This window comes from Carettochelys insculpta, chromosome 27, assembly GCF_033958435.1.
Source record: "Carettochelys insculpta isolate YL-2023 chromosome 27, ASM3395843v1, whole genome shotgun sequence".
Taxonomy (NCBI): Eukaryota; Metazoa; Chordata; order Testudines; family Carettochelyidae; genus Carettochelys; species Carettochelys insculpta.
The window spans coordinates 17,227,832-17,242,447 of NC_134163.1; the positions used below are offsets into that span (position 1 = coordinate 17,227,832).

General features: G+C 47.4%; 1 protein-coding gene across 1 annotated transcript; it reads left to right on the forward strand.

The window, feature by feature from the left end:
- The first annotated feature begins 4,077 nt into the window (after positions 1-4,077).
- CIB3 (calcium and integrin binding family member 3) lies at positions 4,078-13,296 on the forward strand. Its single transcript, XM_074977948.1, has 5 exons — positions 4,078-4,088; positions 4,573-4,684; positions 5,100-5,247; positions 7,376-7,571; positions 13,275-13,296. The coding sequence occupies exons 1-5, from the start codon at positions 4,078-4,080 to the stop codon at positions 13,294-13,296; spliced, it is 489 nt and encodes a 162-aa protein (XP_074834049.1).
- The last annotated feature ends 1,320 nt before the right edge of the window (positions 13,297-14,616 follow it).

A 14,616-nucleotide genomic window follows, 5' to 3' on the forward strand; every position in this document is an offset into this window, starting at 1 on the left:
AAAAGAACGTGTTTGCTGTGACGCGTATCATGCGTAGTACCTCCCCCTTCGAGGCCCCTTTGAGCAGGCAGTCGTCCAGATACGGGAATATAAATACCCCGTCTGTGCAGGTAGGCTGACACCACTGCCAAGGTCTTGGTGAAGACTCTGGGGGCCGAGGAGAGGCCAAACGGTAGGACCTTGTATTGGAAATGTTCGTTGCCTACCATGAACCGGAGGAATCGCCGGTGAGCCGGATGGATAGTTATGTGGAAGTACGCGTCTTGTAAATCGAGGGCTGTGAACCAGTCTCCATCGTCCAGTGCTGTAAGGATGGAGGCGATTGTGATCATCCGAAAGCGTTGCTTGCGCAGGTACCAGTTGAGGCCGCGAAGATCTAAGATGGGCCTCCAGCCTCCTGTCTTTTTCTCCGTGAGGAAGTACCTCGAGTAGAACCCTTTTCCTTGCAGTTGCTCCGGCACTCTTTCCACTGCCCCTATGAGCATGAGATGGTCTACCTCCTGCTTGAGCCTCGCTACATGGGAGGCCTCCTGGAGGTGGGGCCTGGGTGGAGGTCGTGGCGGTGGGAGCGACTGGAAGGGGATGGCGTACTCCGTGGCTATGATCTCCAGCACCCATTTGTCTGTGGTGATCCTTTGCCACTGGTCGTAGAATGGTCGGAGGCGATGGTGGAATAGCCGCTTCGGATGACCTTGTGCGATGGTAGTGATGGCGCAGCCCTGGATCTGTGTGTCAAACTTGTGGCCTTTGGCCCTGCCCCGAGGACGCACGGCTCTGTTGTGAACGTCGCCTGGGAGTTCTGTACTGCTGATGCTGTTGATGTCACCCTTGCTTGTAACCCCTGTGGTACTGGGGACGCTGTTGCTGGTACTGGTACCGTCTTTGTTGAGGGTAGTACTTTTTCTTTCTGTATGGAGGGGTGTAATCCCCAGGGTCCTAAGTGTGGCTCTTGAATCTTTACTGGAATGAAGGACCGAGTCAGTTGATTCAGCAAACAGCTTCTGCGAGTCCAAGGGAAGGTCAACTATCTTTGCCTGCAGATCCCTCGGTATACCCGAAGTCTGGAGCCAGGACTCCCTTCGCATCACCACTGCTGTAGCTGTGGAACGTGCTGCTGTGTCCGCAACGTCCAGGGCGATCTGAACTCCCGTCCTCGAGGCCGTGTAGCCTTCTTGCACGATGGCCTTGAGCACCGGCTTCTTGTCCTCTGGAAGCGAGTCCATGAGGGAGGTTAACCTAGTATAGTTGTCGAAATTATGATTCGCTAAATGCGCTGCGTAATTTGCCATTCGCAACATTAGAGTGGAGGAGGAGTAGACCTTTCTGCTGAACAGCTCTAGCTTCTTGGCATCTTTGTCTGTTCCCCCTGTCCTGAATTGAGATGTCTTTGATCTTTGTTGCTATTTTGGAGGAGGCCGGAGGTCTCAGATTTTTGAGGAGCTTATGGTGTTTTTCTTGCACCTCTGCTGTCTGGATGCCTTGCGTGAAGGCCACCCTCTTAAAAAGCTCTTGAAACTGTTTGAGATCGTCCGGGGGATGGATGTCCCCCGGGGCCGTAGCCTCGTCTGGGGAGGAGAGCGAGGAACCGCTGGGGTACGCCTCTCTGGACCCTTCCGGTTCCTGTTGGTGATGGTACACCCTCTCACTAGAGGTTTGCGAGGGAAAATCTCGGGGTTCCATAACCAGTCCCCCCTGAGATGCTTGAGTCTCTGTCCCCGGTCGCAATTGCCCTCGGGGATACGAGATCGTCTGTGGGGATCTTTCCCTAGTAGATTGCCGGTGGTGTCTATGCCCCGCGTGATAGGGGCGACCATGGCAGTATAGGCACTGTTCTTGGGAAGGTGACCTAGACCACTCCCTTGGTGCATACCCTCTGCGTCTGGGGGAGCGAGATCGTCGAGAGATCTGGGACACTGGAGAGAGCGATTTTGAATAGTATTCCAGCGGTTCAAACCCCAGGAAGGGTGAAGGTGGTCCCAGCCAGGGTGAGGCTGGTTGCAAAAATGGAGAAGGGGGCTCCGGGTAGGCTAGGGGGGACCCCTGCCTTCTGGTTGGAGTCTGCAACAAAAGCGGAGGGCTGAGAGAAAGCAACTCCACAGCCCTGTCTGGAGAGGGGCTGCGGTGCCTCGTCTTGTGTGTAGCCTTCCCCCTCCCTTGAGGAGGTAACTCCGCCCCTTGGCGTGTAGGGGATCTCTGCCCCGTCCGCACCGTGCTCGGCACGCTCGAGGGCAGTGCCGCACGTGCGGTGTCCTCCGGTGCCTGCAGGCTGCGTGCCTGCGCGCTCTGCACCACCGGTTCCCCGGGGGTCGGTGCCGCTGCTTGCGGTGCCGCCGGTACCGGCGCTTGTTTAGCCGCCGCCCTGCCTGCGGTGCGGGGCGGCTGCTTGATTATCGGAGGCTGAGCCGCTTCCACGTGGCTCTCCGTGCCGCCGCCGATCAGCTGTTGCTGCGGCTGGGAGCTGCTCGCTCCTCCCGTCCTGCTCGCTGTTGCTGCCGGCAGGGATCGGGCTGGGGAGGCTTTCCTCCGTTTTTGCGCTGATGGGGTGAGGGAGGCAGCTTTCCTTTTATGGGCCCCGGAGGGTCCCTCCTGCTGCGGCCGCCCAGCACGTCCGGCTGGAGGGCCTTGTCGAAGAGCAGCATTTTAAGCCGCATCTCCCTGTCCTTCCTTGCTCTGGCTGTTAGTTTTGCACAGAAGGAGCATTTCTGTGTAACATGGGACTCCCCAAGGCACCTTATGCATAGACTGTGCCCATCAGATGCTGGCATTGCCTCTCGGCAGGACTCACATTTCTTAAATCCTGAAGAGGACATTGTTGGTGAGTCTTTCAGTTGTTAACGGGTACTTAGCACCTTCTCTGTGCTGTTTTCCCCTCCTCTGATGGCCTGCCGCAGCAGGAGGGCTGATGGCCCTAGGCTCCTGGCCTCCGGCGCTTGTTGCTGGGACTGGACTGAATGCCGTCCCGCTTGCTGTTTGTTTTTTTTGTTTTTTTTTGTTTTTTTTTTGAAAAATAACAACCGGCTAACTTGCAGTAGCCTAAGAACTTGAAAACTTTAAGAAAACTTTAAAGAAAAAACAGTTAAAACCATTGAATACGCTAACTTGGCCTTAGCCTAGTTCGGATTCCGTCTGCAGCCGACGGCGGTTAAGAGGAACTGGTGGGGACCGGATCGCGCACATGGCCAGGAGTGCGCAAGGGAGCGGCGCGCGCCGGCGCATGCGCGGTCCGGCAGAAACTGCTTGGAAGATCCGATCTGCGGCGCCGGGCAAGCCCGATACCTATTGTGGAGCACCCACGGGGACACTCGAAGAAGAACTGTAAATTGTTTATAGGCAGAGAGTGTCAGTGTGTACAGCACCTATCACAATTACATCTTGACCCATGACTGAGACTCTTAGGTTCTATGGTGATATAAATAAAAAATAATCAGGGAGTCACTAAGGAGCTGGAGACAAGAGAGAGACCCTGGATCACAGAGTAAAAAGGAGTAGCAAGCTAGGAAGGCTGGGGATGAAGACAAGCAGGCCATGGAATGTACAAGAGTATGAGGAAGTGAGCTCCAGTCTCTTAAGCCTAAAGTCTACAGTGTGAAAAAAGCATTGAGGTGCTGCTGGTAGATAACGAGCTGGGGGCAAGATAGGTGGATAATTGTAGGCTGCTGCCTTAGTAGTAATACTCCATATAGTTAGAAATAGTGTTTTATGTTGTTTTGCTTTCTCCATAGTGGAGTTTTAGCTAGATCACTATGGCTACGTCTACACTAGCCCAAATCTTCGAAATAGCCATGCAAATGGCCATTTCGAAGATTACTAATGAGGTGCTGAAATACATATTCAGTGCCTCATTAGCATGCCAGCAGCCGCGGCTCTTCCAAATTGCCACTTTTCGCTGCCGTGCGGCTCGTCCAAACAGGAGTCCTTTTTGAAAGGCCCCCTCCAACTTTGAAATCCCCTTATTCCTATTTACTCACAGGAATGAGGGGATGTCGAAGTTCTCGGGGTCCTTTCGAAAAGGACCCCCATCTGGACAAGCCACGTGGCAGCGAAAAGCAGCAATTTCGAAGACCTGCAGACGCCGGCATGCTATTGAGGTGATGAATATGTATTTCGGTGCCTCATTAGTAATCTTTGAAATGGCCATTTGCATGGCCATTTCGAAGGTTTGGGCTAATGTAGACACAGCCTATGAAGAACAGTCTTCAATCATGTAAATATGGCTGCTGACAAAGCAATATCACACTATCAAAATTAGATGGAAAAGTAACTGAGGCACTGGGAAACTACTAAATGAGGTTGGAAAACTGCTTCTGTCATTCTGTTTCCAATGGTACTGCTGCCTAATTTTGAATAGACCTTCCCCACCTCTTTTTTATAGAATGCTGAAAGAATCTTTTCTGGTTCATATATAATACAAGAAGTATATTTAATACTATGTTCCTTCCTTCATCATGTATAGTGTGCAACATTTAAATATAACCACCCTGCTAAATGATGTAAAGTATAAAGAGCAATACTGAAAAGACAAAATATTTTATCAGCACTTTGAGCACTAAAAGAGCCTCTCTCCCTTTCCAGACTGTTTTACCGATACCAAGACCTGGCGCCACAGCTGGTCCCACCCAGCTACATAGATAAACCAGATGTGAAGCTCCCCTATGAACTCATTGGCAGCATGCCAGAGCTGAAGGTACAGTTCAAGGAACACAGATGCTAGATGGGGAGCCACATTTCACTTTCATCCACTTCTGCTAAATAATTAATCCTGTACTAATTACCAGGAGGCTGAAAGCTATCTGAATCCTGGCTTCCTGGTGAATAGCTCTCCAATTCCAATATGCTTCTGGAAGCTTCCAGTAGTTGCCCTTGAAAGCATTGTGAAACACCATGTGGAACAGAGAAGGCTGAAGCTGGGCCTCCAGGTCTCTGAGTCAGTCTTACTACATAAAAGATTAACAGAGCAAGGCAGTGTTTGTCAGATACAACTGGGTTAAAAGACAAAGGGGGGGCAGAACTGGAGCTGGGCTATGACTGAGCCCATCAGGTGCCTTGGCATAAATGATAGTAGAGACGTATCTGTTTTATCCTGCATCTCGATTCCACAGGACAATCCATTCCGTCAGCGGATTGCAGAGGTTTTCTCGGAGGATGGAGATGGCAGTATGACTTTAGATGATTTTTTGGACATGTTTTCAGTCTTGAGTGAAATGGCTCCCAGAGACCTCAAAGCTTATTATGCCTTTAAAATTTATGGTGAGTAAAACAGGCAAAGTTAGTAAAGTGCAGAGGTAATCCTGGTGCTATCTATGACTCAAGGTTCTTTGATGCAAGAGCACTGAAGATAGGTACTGCAAACTAGACTCAGGCTTAGGGCAAGGCAGTTGCCTTGGACCCTATGCCTTCAGGGTCCCATGTTCTAACTGACTACAGCATTCACCTGTTGGGCCCTGCTGTCAGTGTACCACCTTGGATCCTGCTCACTGGATGGACTCTGCTGGGCTGGAACAGCTGCAAACTGCTATCTTAATAGGATTTGTGCATATTCTTTGGTACTTACATGGAGCTCATCAATACAGCAATATTTACAACTCTGCACTGATGCAAACACACTGCTGTAGCACTTCAGTGAAGATGTTACCAGCACCCATGGGCAGGCATCTCCTATGGGCCTAAATACTCCACCTCTCTAAGAGGTGGTGGCTACGTCAATAGAAGAAGCCTTTCCATTGATGTAGTGCTGCCTAAAGCAGGGTGGTGGGTGGGTGTTGGTACAACTATGTCATTCAGGGGTGTGGATTTTCTATACCGCTGAGAAACATAGCTATACTGACGTCCATTCTTAATGCTGAGCTGCCTTCATTTATTGAAGGGTTCATAACAGAACCCAAAGATTTTGCTGAGGCCAGGAACTTTGAGAACCAATCATGATGGTAATGTATAGCCTCCAGATTTCAAGAATTTGTTTTAGTACTCATCCTACATAGGACCTTTTGGACTACCTACAGCGATGCAGTTAAAATTCTTCCCTCCCACAACCGCTGCTCTTTCCAGACACAGTTACAGCAACACAGAAGTGCTTATAACATCATAACTTGTTTCTGTGAAGAGGGGCAAATAACCACAATGGTATGTCACCTTTATACCAGTATAAGTCTGTCCACACAGCTTGCTTACGTACACTGCTTAGCAGTTTGGACTACAGGCATATGAATAGCAATGTGCATCAAAGAGCTGTGCTGTAATTCTTCTGTGCAGCTGCTGTGAGGGCGTGAACTAAAATGTTCATAGTTCATGTTAGCATAGTCCTCTTCAAACAGGGCTATGAGCTTCTTCTTGTGCCCACAACAGCCCCACAGGGGAGTTACAGTGAGGTGTGCATGGCTGCTTGCATTCCATAGGCTGAACTGCAGTGCAGTATACCCATAATAACCGAAGATTTTACTATTTAATATACAAGCATGTGTGGAAACAAAAATCACACCCCCAAAAGCAATAGTTATACTGGTAAAAAAAAAATTAACTGATGCCCAAGCCTGAGGAGAACACATAGGTTCTGTAAATTTTTCAGTCAGCAGCTACACGTTTGTTTTCTCTGTGGACTCTAACATATTATTCAGTAACGATAAGTGATCATCAGTAATCATGTGTGAGTAATAATCACAACCAAAACCAAGACTGATTTTAAACAGAGGAAATGGAATTAAAAGAAAGGTTGCTTAACATTAAGATTTATATTTCTCAGAGGGCTTGTTTACACTAGCTCCCTACTTCGAAGGGGGCATGGTAAGTAGGGTGCTGGGAGATTATTAATGAAGTGCTGCGCTGCATATTCAGCACTTCATTAAGCGAATTCTCCCCCCGCGACAACTTTGAAGTGTTAAACTTCGAAGTGCCGGCTTGCGTGGAGCCGCAACTAACCTGCCGGTACTTTGAAGTGCCTGGGCATGCATCTGACAAAGCAGGTCTTTGCCCATGAAAGCTTATGCTCCAAAATATCTATTGGTCTATAAGGTGCCACAGTTTTTTAATTGCTTTATTATGCCTTTAGTTCATTAATATTGGTCTGTTGTCTGGCATATACAGTATATGATTGAGCATGCAGATTGTATATGATTGTGGATGGGTGCCTTTTAAATAATTTTATATGTGCAAATTAAAAATGTGAAGCAGTGTAAAATTCTAAAATTCTATTTGGAAGTTCCATTACTCAGAAGTATTGGGATGTGGTAATGAGTCTCTCCCTCTCACTCACACGCACAGAGCTTTGAACCAGGGGATGCAGGGAGGGTGGTGGAAGGGCAGAGGGAGTGGGGCTGGCTGAGAGACATGTTGAGGACAGCTTTTGTAATTTTGAATTTATTAACTCTGTTTCCTTGGACAGATTTTAACAATGATGATTATATATGCAAATCAGACTTGGAGAAAACTGTTAATAAACTGACCCGAAACGAACTTACCACAGAGGAGGTTTGTCTGGTATGTGACAAGGTGATTGATGAAGCTGACCAAGACAATGATGGCAAACTCTCTGTTGAAGATTTTCAGCACATGATAATACGGGCACCTGATTTCCTCAGGTAACAGCAATCTTGTTATACATAGGGAAATCCCCTTACTGTCTATCAGAGGCCCTTTACAGACATTCAGGATTACAAACTTCCCAGCCTGAGACTATGTCTACGTTACGAAATAAAATCGATTTTTAATAAATTTGACTTTTTAACCTCAATCTTATCAACTCAAAGTTAATTGTCCACAGATGTTCCAGAAAGTTGACTTACTGTTTCTCCATGTCGACTTACTGCATCTCCATTGGCTTATCCAAGTTTGACTGAATGAGCAGTGCACTGTGGGTATCTATCCCACCGTGCCTTAGGCCTGTTGCATTTTGGGGGTTTTGTACTACTAGGTTGTGGAAAATAAATTGCTACAGTTGCTTGTGAGCATTTGATGTCACTATCAGAATGCAAAACACTCTCCCAGAATTCAGAGCACCCACTAACTGCACAAAAATGAACATGAGATTGAGGCACAGCACTAGCACAAGCATGGATCCTCAAATGCTTCAAGTCATTGTACAGGCCGTTATGGAAAATTCCCGGAGTGCCACACAGTTTACCTTTTGATAATAAAGGCAGTGAGCTGAGATGATGGTTGAAGATGATGATGATGTTGGAGAGCATATCGCTGACCTGTGGACCACAAACTTAGAAATGCTGGCTGCCCTGGATGCATTGCTGGCAGCTGAGTAGCAGCTTTGAACTCATGAAACCAGCACACACTGATGGGACCATATCATTTTGGAGCCCTGGGATGACCAGCAGCAGGTGCAGAACTTTCACAAGTGCAAATCCACTTTTATGGAACTTTGTGATTTGCTGGTTCCTGCCCTGAAGTGCAGCAGTACAAGAATGAGACCCGCTTTAATGGCTCACAAGCAAATGGCAATTGCTCTAGAGAAGTCTGCAACGCCTGACAGTTACCAGTCAGCAGCAAATCAATTTGGGGTGGGCAGATCTACAGGGGGGCCATGGTGGTGCAGGTAGCCAATGCAATCTGTATGCACCTTCTGAGGAACATGGTGACCCTGGGAGATGTACAGGCCATAGTGGATGGCTTTGCTGCCATGGGGTTTCCTAACTGTGGTGGGGCAATAGCTGGCATGCACATCCCCACCGTGACCCCACACCACCTGGTCTCTGAGTACATAAACCAAAAGGGATACTTTTAAATGGTGTTTCAGGTCATGGTACATCACAAAGGTCACTTCACCAACATTGATGCGGGATGGTCAGGAAGTGTTCACGACGTGCGCATCTTCAGAAATTCTGGGCTGTACAGAAAGCTCCTGGATGGAACATTTTCCCAGACCAGAAGACTGGCGATGTGGAGATGCCTATGATAATACTGGGTGACCCTGCTTACCCTCTGCCCCCCTTGCCTCATGAAGCTATACACAAAGGTGCCCTGGACTGCAGTAAGGATTACTTCAGGTACAGACTTAGCAAGTGCAGAATGGTGGTAGAATGCCCCTTTGGCCATTTAAAAGCAAGGTTCAGGTGCCTACTGACCCATGTGAACCTTTGAGGAATTAATGCCCCCTCTATGGTTGCAGTACGCTGTATTATGCATAACCTTTGTGAATCCAGGAGGGAGAATTTCATGACAACCTGGCATGCAGAGGCTAATGCCATGAGCAGGGCTTATTCCCAGCTACCCACAAGGGCATCTTCCAATGTGAATGCACAGACAGATGCAATCAGGAAGGCTTTGAAAAACAGCTTCATGAATGATTGTGTAGCCACACATGATTCTGTCATATTTGACTGTTTAAAGGGAGGGTTATTTTCACAGAAAGAATGTATATTTGGGGGTGGAAAGGTTAAGATTTTTTTTTTAAGAAACAGAGGCACACACATGCATGAAATAAGACAGGTTTGGCACCTGGCTTTCTTTTGCCCGGAGGCAGGCACCACTGAGGACCCACTCTGGGACCCGAGCCCCTCCCCCCATATCTGGGTGTCTCTAACACAATGCCTCTATGGACCTTTGCATAGCGGTGGGCAGATGTATTATCAGCCCTCTCCACCCTTGCCCCGATCTTTCTGCTGCAAGTCCTCTGTGAACCTTTATATAACAGCAGGCAGCTAGGCTATCAGTCCTTTCCACCCCTGCCTGGATCCCTCTGCCCCGAGTCCTCTGTGGACATTCGCGTAATGGCGTGCAGCTGTGCTATCAGCCCTCTTCACCCCCACCCGGGTCCCTCTGATGGTCTCCCCACAATGATTTGTTCATCCGACCACATATGTGAACCAATAAATCCAACTGTGGTTGTCAGAAAAGTGGGTCTGTCCCACAAAAGCTTATCAATTAATAAATCATTTTATTAGTCCTTAAAGTGCTACATTTCTGCTGCTTTGTTTTATAAAAAGAATGTTTATTTGTGGTGAAGAGGGTTAAGCGGCAGGGAAAAGAAGGGCTGTCAAGGGTGGTGGAATAGTCTTTTGCAGTGGGTAGAGGTCTTGGGGATGGTGCAGCAGTCTGTCCTTGCTCTCTTTACCTGCATTCGCGGACTGCGACGAGGGGAGGTTGGGCGACTTGGATTCCAGGGAGTCTGGGCATTAGGAAGTGGAGTCTGCAAACTGAATGCTGCATATGGATTCCCTCTGCAGCTCCAACATGGAGTGCAGGACCTTGGTTTAGTCTCTCACAGCCGTGAGGAGCTGTACCATGCCCTCTCTCAGGCATGCCAACTGCTCTATCCTGAACTCTAGGACACTTCTGCCACTGTGCTGTGGGCCCCTGGCTGGCAGTGGATGCTGTTTCAGCCCACTCTAGCTGCTGCAGGATGAGGTCCAGCTTGTACCTTTTGTGCTTATTTACCCTGTCTCCCATGTTGAGGATGCCTGCTGGAAAGTGAAGGTCAAAACTGAGATATAATTCACATAAAGTTGTCATCCATAGAATGAATGGGTCTCTGTCTTTACAATCAGTGAAGCTTTCTTTTTTGCAAGGGTGCTTTTGGCTTCTTAAGGATGACAAGGAATCAAACTATGCATTGCACAAGCAATCACTTATCCAGACATTTCATTGTGGACATGGTAAGCTATTGTCCGCTTTAGTAGAGGCGAAGTGGGAGTGGGGGTTTAAAGCAGGGGATGTGGGCCCATGTCCAGGAGCAGGGGAAAAGGTTATCTTGGTGATCCCTGGAGCAATCCTCTGCAAGGAAAACCCATTTGTGCTGGACAAGCTGGTGTACAGGAGCAGGGTCTACAGAGCCTGGCAGTCATATGGCAAGCAGGAAGGGTTCAGTTCCAGACACATGACTGGCTGGGTGGGGAGGGTTCCATGTACAGTGCAAAGAAAGGCAGGGGGAATGTTTACCAGTTGCCTGGCAAGGCAAAAACATTTCTCAGTGTCTCCCGATCAAGCCAGCAGCACGGTGGGAGGGGAGAAGGAGAGCCTGCCAGCTGTGCAGAGGGGGGAAGAGGGAATGCCCACCAGCCATGTGGTGTGGCAATGTGGTCCAAGGCAATGCAAAAGGGTAGAGAGCATTGCAAATAATCTAATCCAAATTCCCGTGCTCCTTTAGGTTGCCAAAGAAGACATCACCCTCTTAAGAATAACAGATAGTGAAAAAGAAGAGATGCTCATCCTGTGGCAGCATAAGTCTGGAAAATTTGCCAAAATGCTGCATGGTGCCATGATACCAGATCGCTATCTAGTTGCCTGGCATGGCAAGGTGTGCTATAGTGGAAGCTGCAATAAGTCAGGCCTGGCCAAAAATCTTTTAAAAAAAAATACAAGAGTACCTGAATGAAGCCTATCTAAAGATCTCCCAAAAGGATAAATGCTCCAACCCCAGAAAGATTAACATGCTGTTTGGAGGGGTATAGTTCCATAGAAAACCTATATCTAAACACAGCTGCAACCTGCTTGTAGTATTCTGGAAAAAAATACTCACCAGAACAGGTGGGCCCTGATGTTTCATGGATTGGTGTAGAGGGGACTGGCTCAAGGTTGAGGGTAAAGAGCTCCGGGCTTCTGGGAACAGTTTCCTTGAGCCCCTACTAGTTGCTCCCATCCTCCTTTCCACTGCCCTCTTCTTCCTGTCCCCCTCTAGGCTTGGCTCCTCTCAGCTCACTCCAGACTCTGGAAAAGTCCTTCCTGAAGAGTCCAAATTAAGAATGGGAAATGTGGTTGTGTCCCTCCCAAGAATTGCATCCAGCTGTTCATAATACCAGCACATCTTTGGAGATGTGCCTGATTGTCCATCAGCTTCCTGCATTTTATGATAAGCCTGCCAGAGTTCTTTCACCTTCACCTGGCATTGCTGGGTGCCCAGGGAGTAACCTCGGGTGATCATCCCACAGGAAATCTTCTCGTGAACGTCTACATTTCGCTTGGAGACTTGACGTCTAAGTCTGCCCACCACTGACTTCTCTCCCCAAACAGCAAGGAGATCCATGACCATGTTATAGGTCCAAGTTAGAGCTCTCTTGTGACCCTGAGAACTCATATCACAAACCTGAATAATCATGATGGCAAGAGATGGCTACCAATGTGATGCGATGGCTCTAAGAAATTCAGGCTTCCGGGTGCCCTTTAAATTTCCCGGGCTTGTTGGCGATGAATTCAAATTGGCAGGCTTCCTGTGCACCTGGAGAGCAGCAGAAATCAAAGTGGCTAGAGTGGACAACCATGGGGCATTGTGGGATACATATGAGATACCCCTGGAGGCTAATGATATTGATTTAAAGACACGGTGCTTCCACACTAGCCTTAATTCAAACTTTTAAATTTGAACTTGATGCTATGCCAAGTCACTTCCAATGGTGTTATAACATTGACCTTAGCATTCCCTGAAAGTGACCTAATGATATTTACAGTGAAAAGAGTGACATTGTAAAGTTGAGCTAACTGCCTTAAAAATCGACTTTACCATGTAATGTAGACATAGCCTTGTAATCTATGGCACTATTCCCATCCCTAAGCACTCAAAAAACATGAATTAACTCCATGCACCTTCAGTTAACATGGATTAAAAAATATATTGGATTCTTATTTGTGTTGGGCTTGTTGATACTGTTTTCCAACTTTTTTTCACACCCAGGAGTGTTAGAAACTTGCTTTAAAACACACACACTTCTCAATCTCATCACTCCATGAGATGGAATTTACGTAACACTAAGGCAGTGGCCACACTTGGCCAAAATTTCAAAATGGCCACACTAATGGCCAAATCAAAGAATACTAATGAGGTGATGACATGAATATTCAGCACCTGACTACCATGCTGCTGACCACAGCACTTTGAAAGTACCGCATTTCACTTGCGCGCAGCTTGGCTACATGGGGGTCCTTTTCGAAAGGAATCTGCACCTTTCGAAATCCCCTTATTCCTATCATCCATGTTAAGGATGACTGGATCTCTAAAACACACTATATTGAATTACCTTTCATGAGTATTACTACTACTCCTCCTGCAGTCCTAACAGCCATTTATTTATAAAGTATCAAGTATAGTTTTCTCTCCAGACTCAGTTTCTTATTTCTGTCTTATCCAATGAAGTGTTTCAAATTGTGTAATTACACAAAAAGACCAGGTATCAAAAAGTGTGTCTATGAAATAAGCACTGACTTGAAACACAGTCCTTGCATTTGGCTTTCAACTGTTAGTTCATTCAGCCATTAGTGAAGTGCTTTATAGATATACAGATGAAAAGCCTCATGTGTGTGTTTTTTTGTTTGTTTGTTTGTTTTTTTGGTGGGGTAAACAGTACCTTTCACATTCGAATCTGAACCTGGCGAAAGAGAGAGATGAGAACTGCATCTTGAACCTGCAATATGTCCTTACCAGCTGCTTTCAGAATCATTTTGCTTGGGGTTACAGTCCACGAGCGAGAGAAATAGAAAGGACCAAACAAGGATTTTCAGACGCTGGACGGCAAGTCTTGTTTTGTCTCATTTCAATCTTTAGAAAATAAAATTTATCAAGCTCTTGCTCTGTAATTTAGCAGAAGTGGGCTTTTTTTTTGGCCAATAAAATATTTTTAAAGTTTTGTTTTGATTTACGCCATGAGCAGGTCTGTGCTGTAATGTAGAACAACATATTCTAATATTCAGAATAAACTATTTTCTGTAGTTCAGGGAGAGCTGGGCCCTAAAGGAACTTACAAAAAAGATACAGCTTCCCAACAATGTTAGGCAAGTACAGTATTCTATCTGATACAGTACTGCTGAGGTCTTTATGTGACTACTTCACTTTAAAAGCCATCCTTTCACTTTTTTGTAGTGCTAGAGAAATCCTCCCAGATTAAGTGGCTTTGCTCCACAGATGCCACTAAGCCAGGTGTCAGCAACCACAACAGCAAGAGCAGCCATTTTTTAAAATTTCATTAAAAAAAACAAACGCAATAATTCAAGAGCCGCAATGCATGTGAACACAAGACTGTCCTTAATGAAGTCAAACCATACCTTTTATAACCCCTATTTTAAAGAACAGTGCACACACAAGTTGGGTCTATACATGAGCACCCTTTTGAAAGGGTGAAAATCCATGTTCAGTGATCAAAATAGCGGCTGTCAAAAGGGGGCAACCGCATGCCAACAGCGGATCAACAGGTCAATCTGCCCTTTCGAAGGGCTGTCACGGTCTTTTGAAAGGAAGCATTCACACGGCTCCAAGCTCTCCTTTGAAAGAAGGGAGGCAGGAAATACCACGGACGGGGTCCTATGGCTGGCATGTCCTTCTGGGACCACAGCCAGCCACTCCCTTAAAGGGCCTCTCCCTCCACCCTGCATGAGCTGAGTGCTGCCCAGCCTGGCAGAGTCCAATCATGCTCCAGGATGAAAACACAACAGCACCTCCCTCACGAGGACACCCTCATCCTAGAGACCCTGCTGTCAGTACTATGCACCATTGTGCAGTTGCAACCAATCTACTCAGGTGGCTGGGTGGTCCCCCCAGGGCCATGGGGCCCCCCAACTCAGGGCATCACTGAGTTCCCTCCCGGATCTGGACCACCCCAGCAGCACCAACTGGTGGGAATGCTGGGTGCTCGGCGGGGGTTTGGGGATTAGAAAAATGGCTGTGGAACTTCTGCATGTTGAAGCAGACCT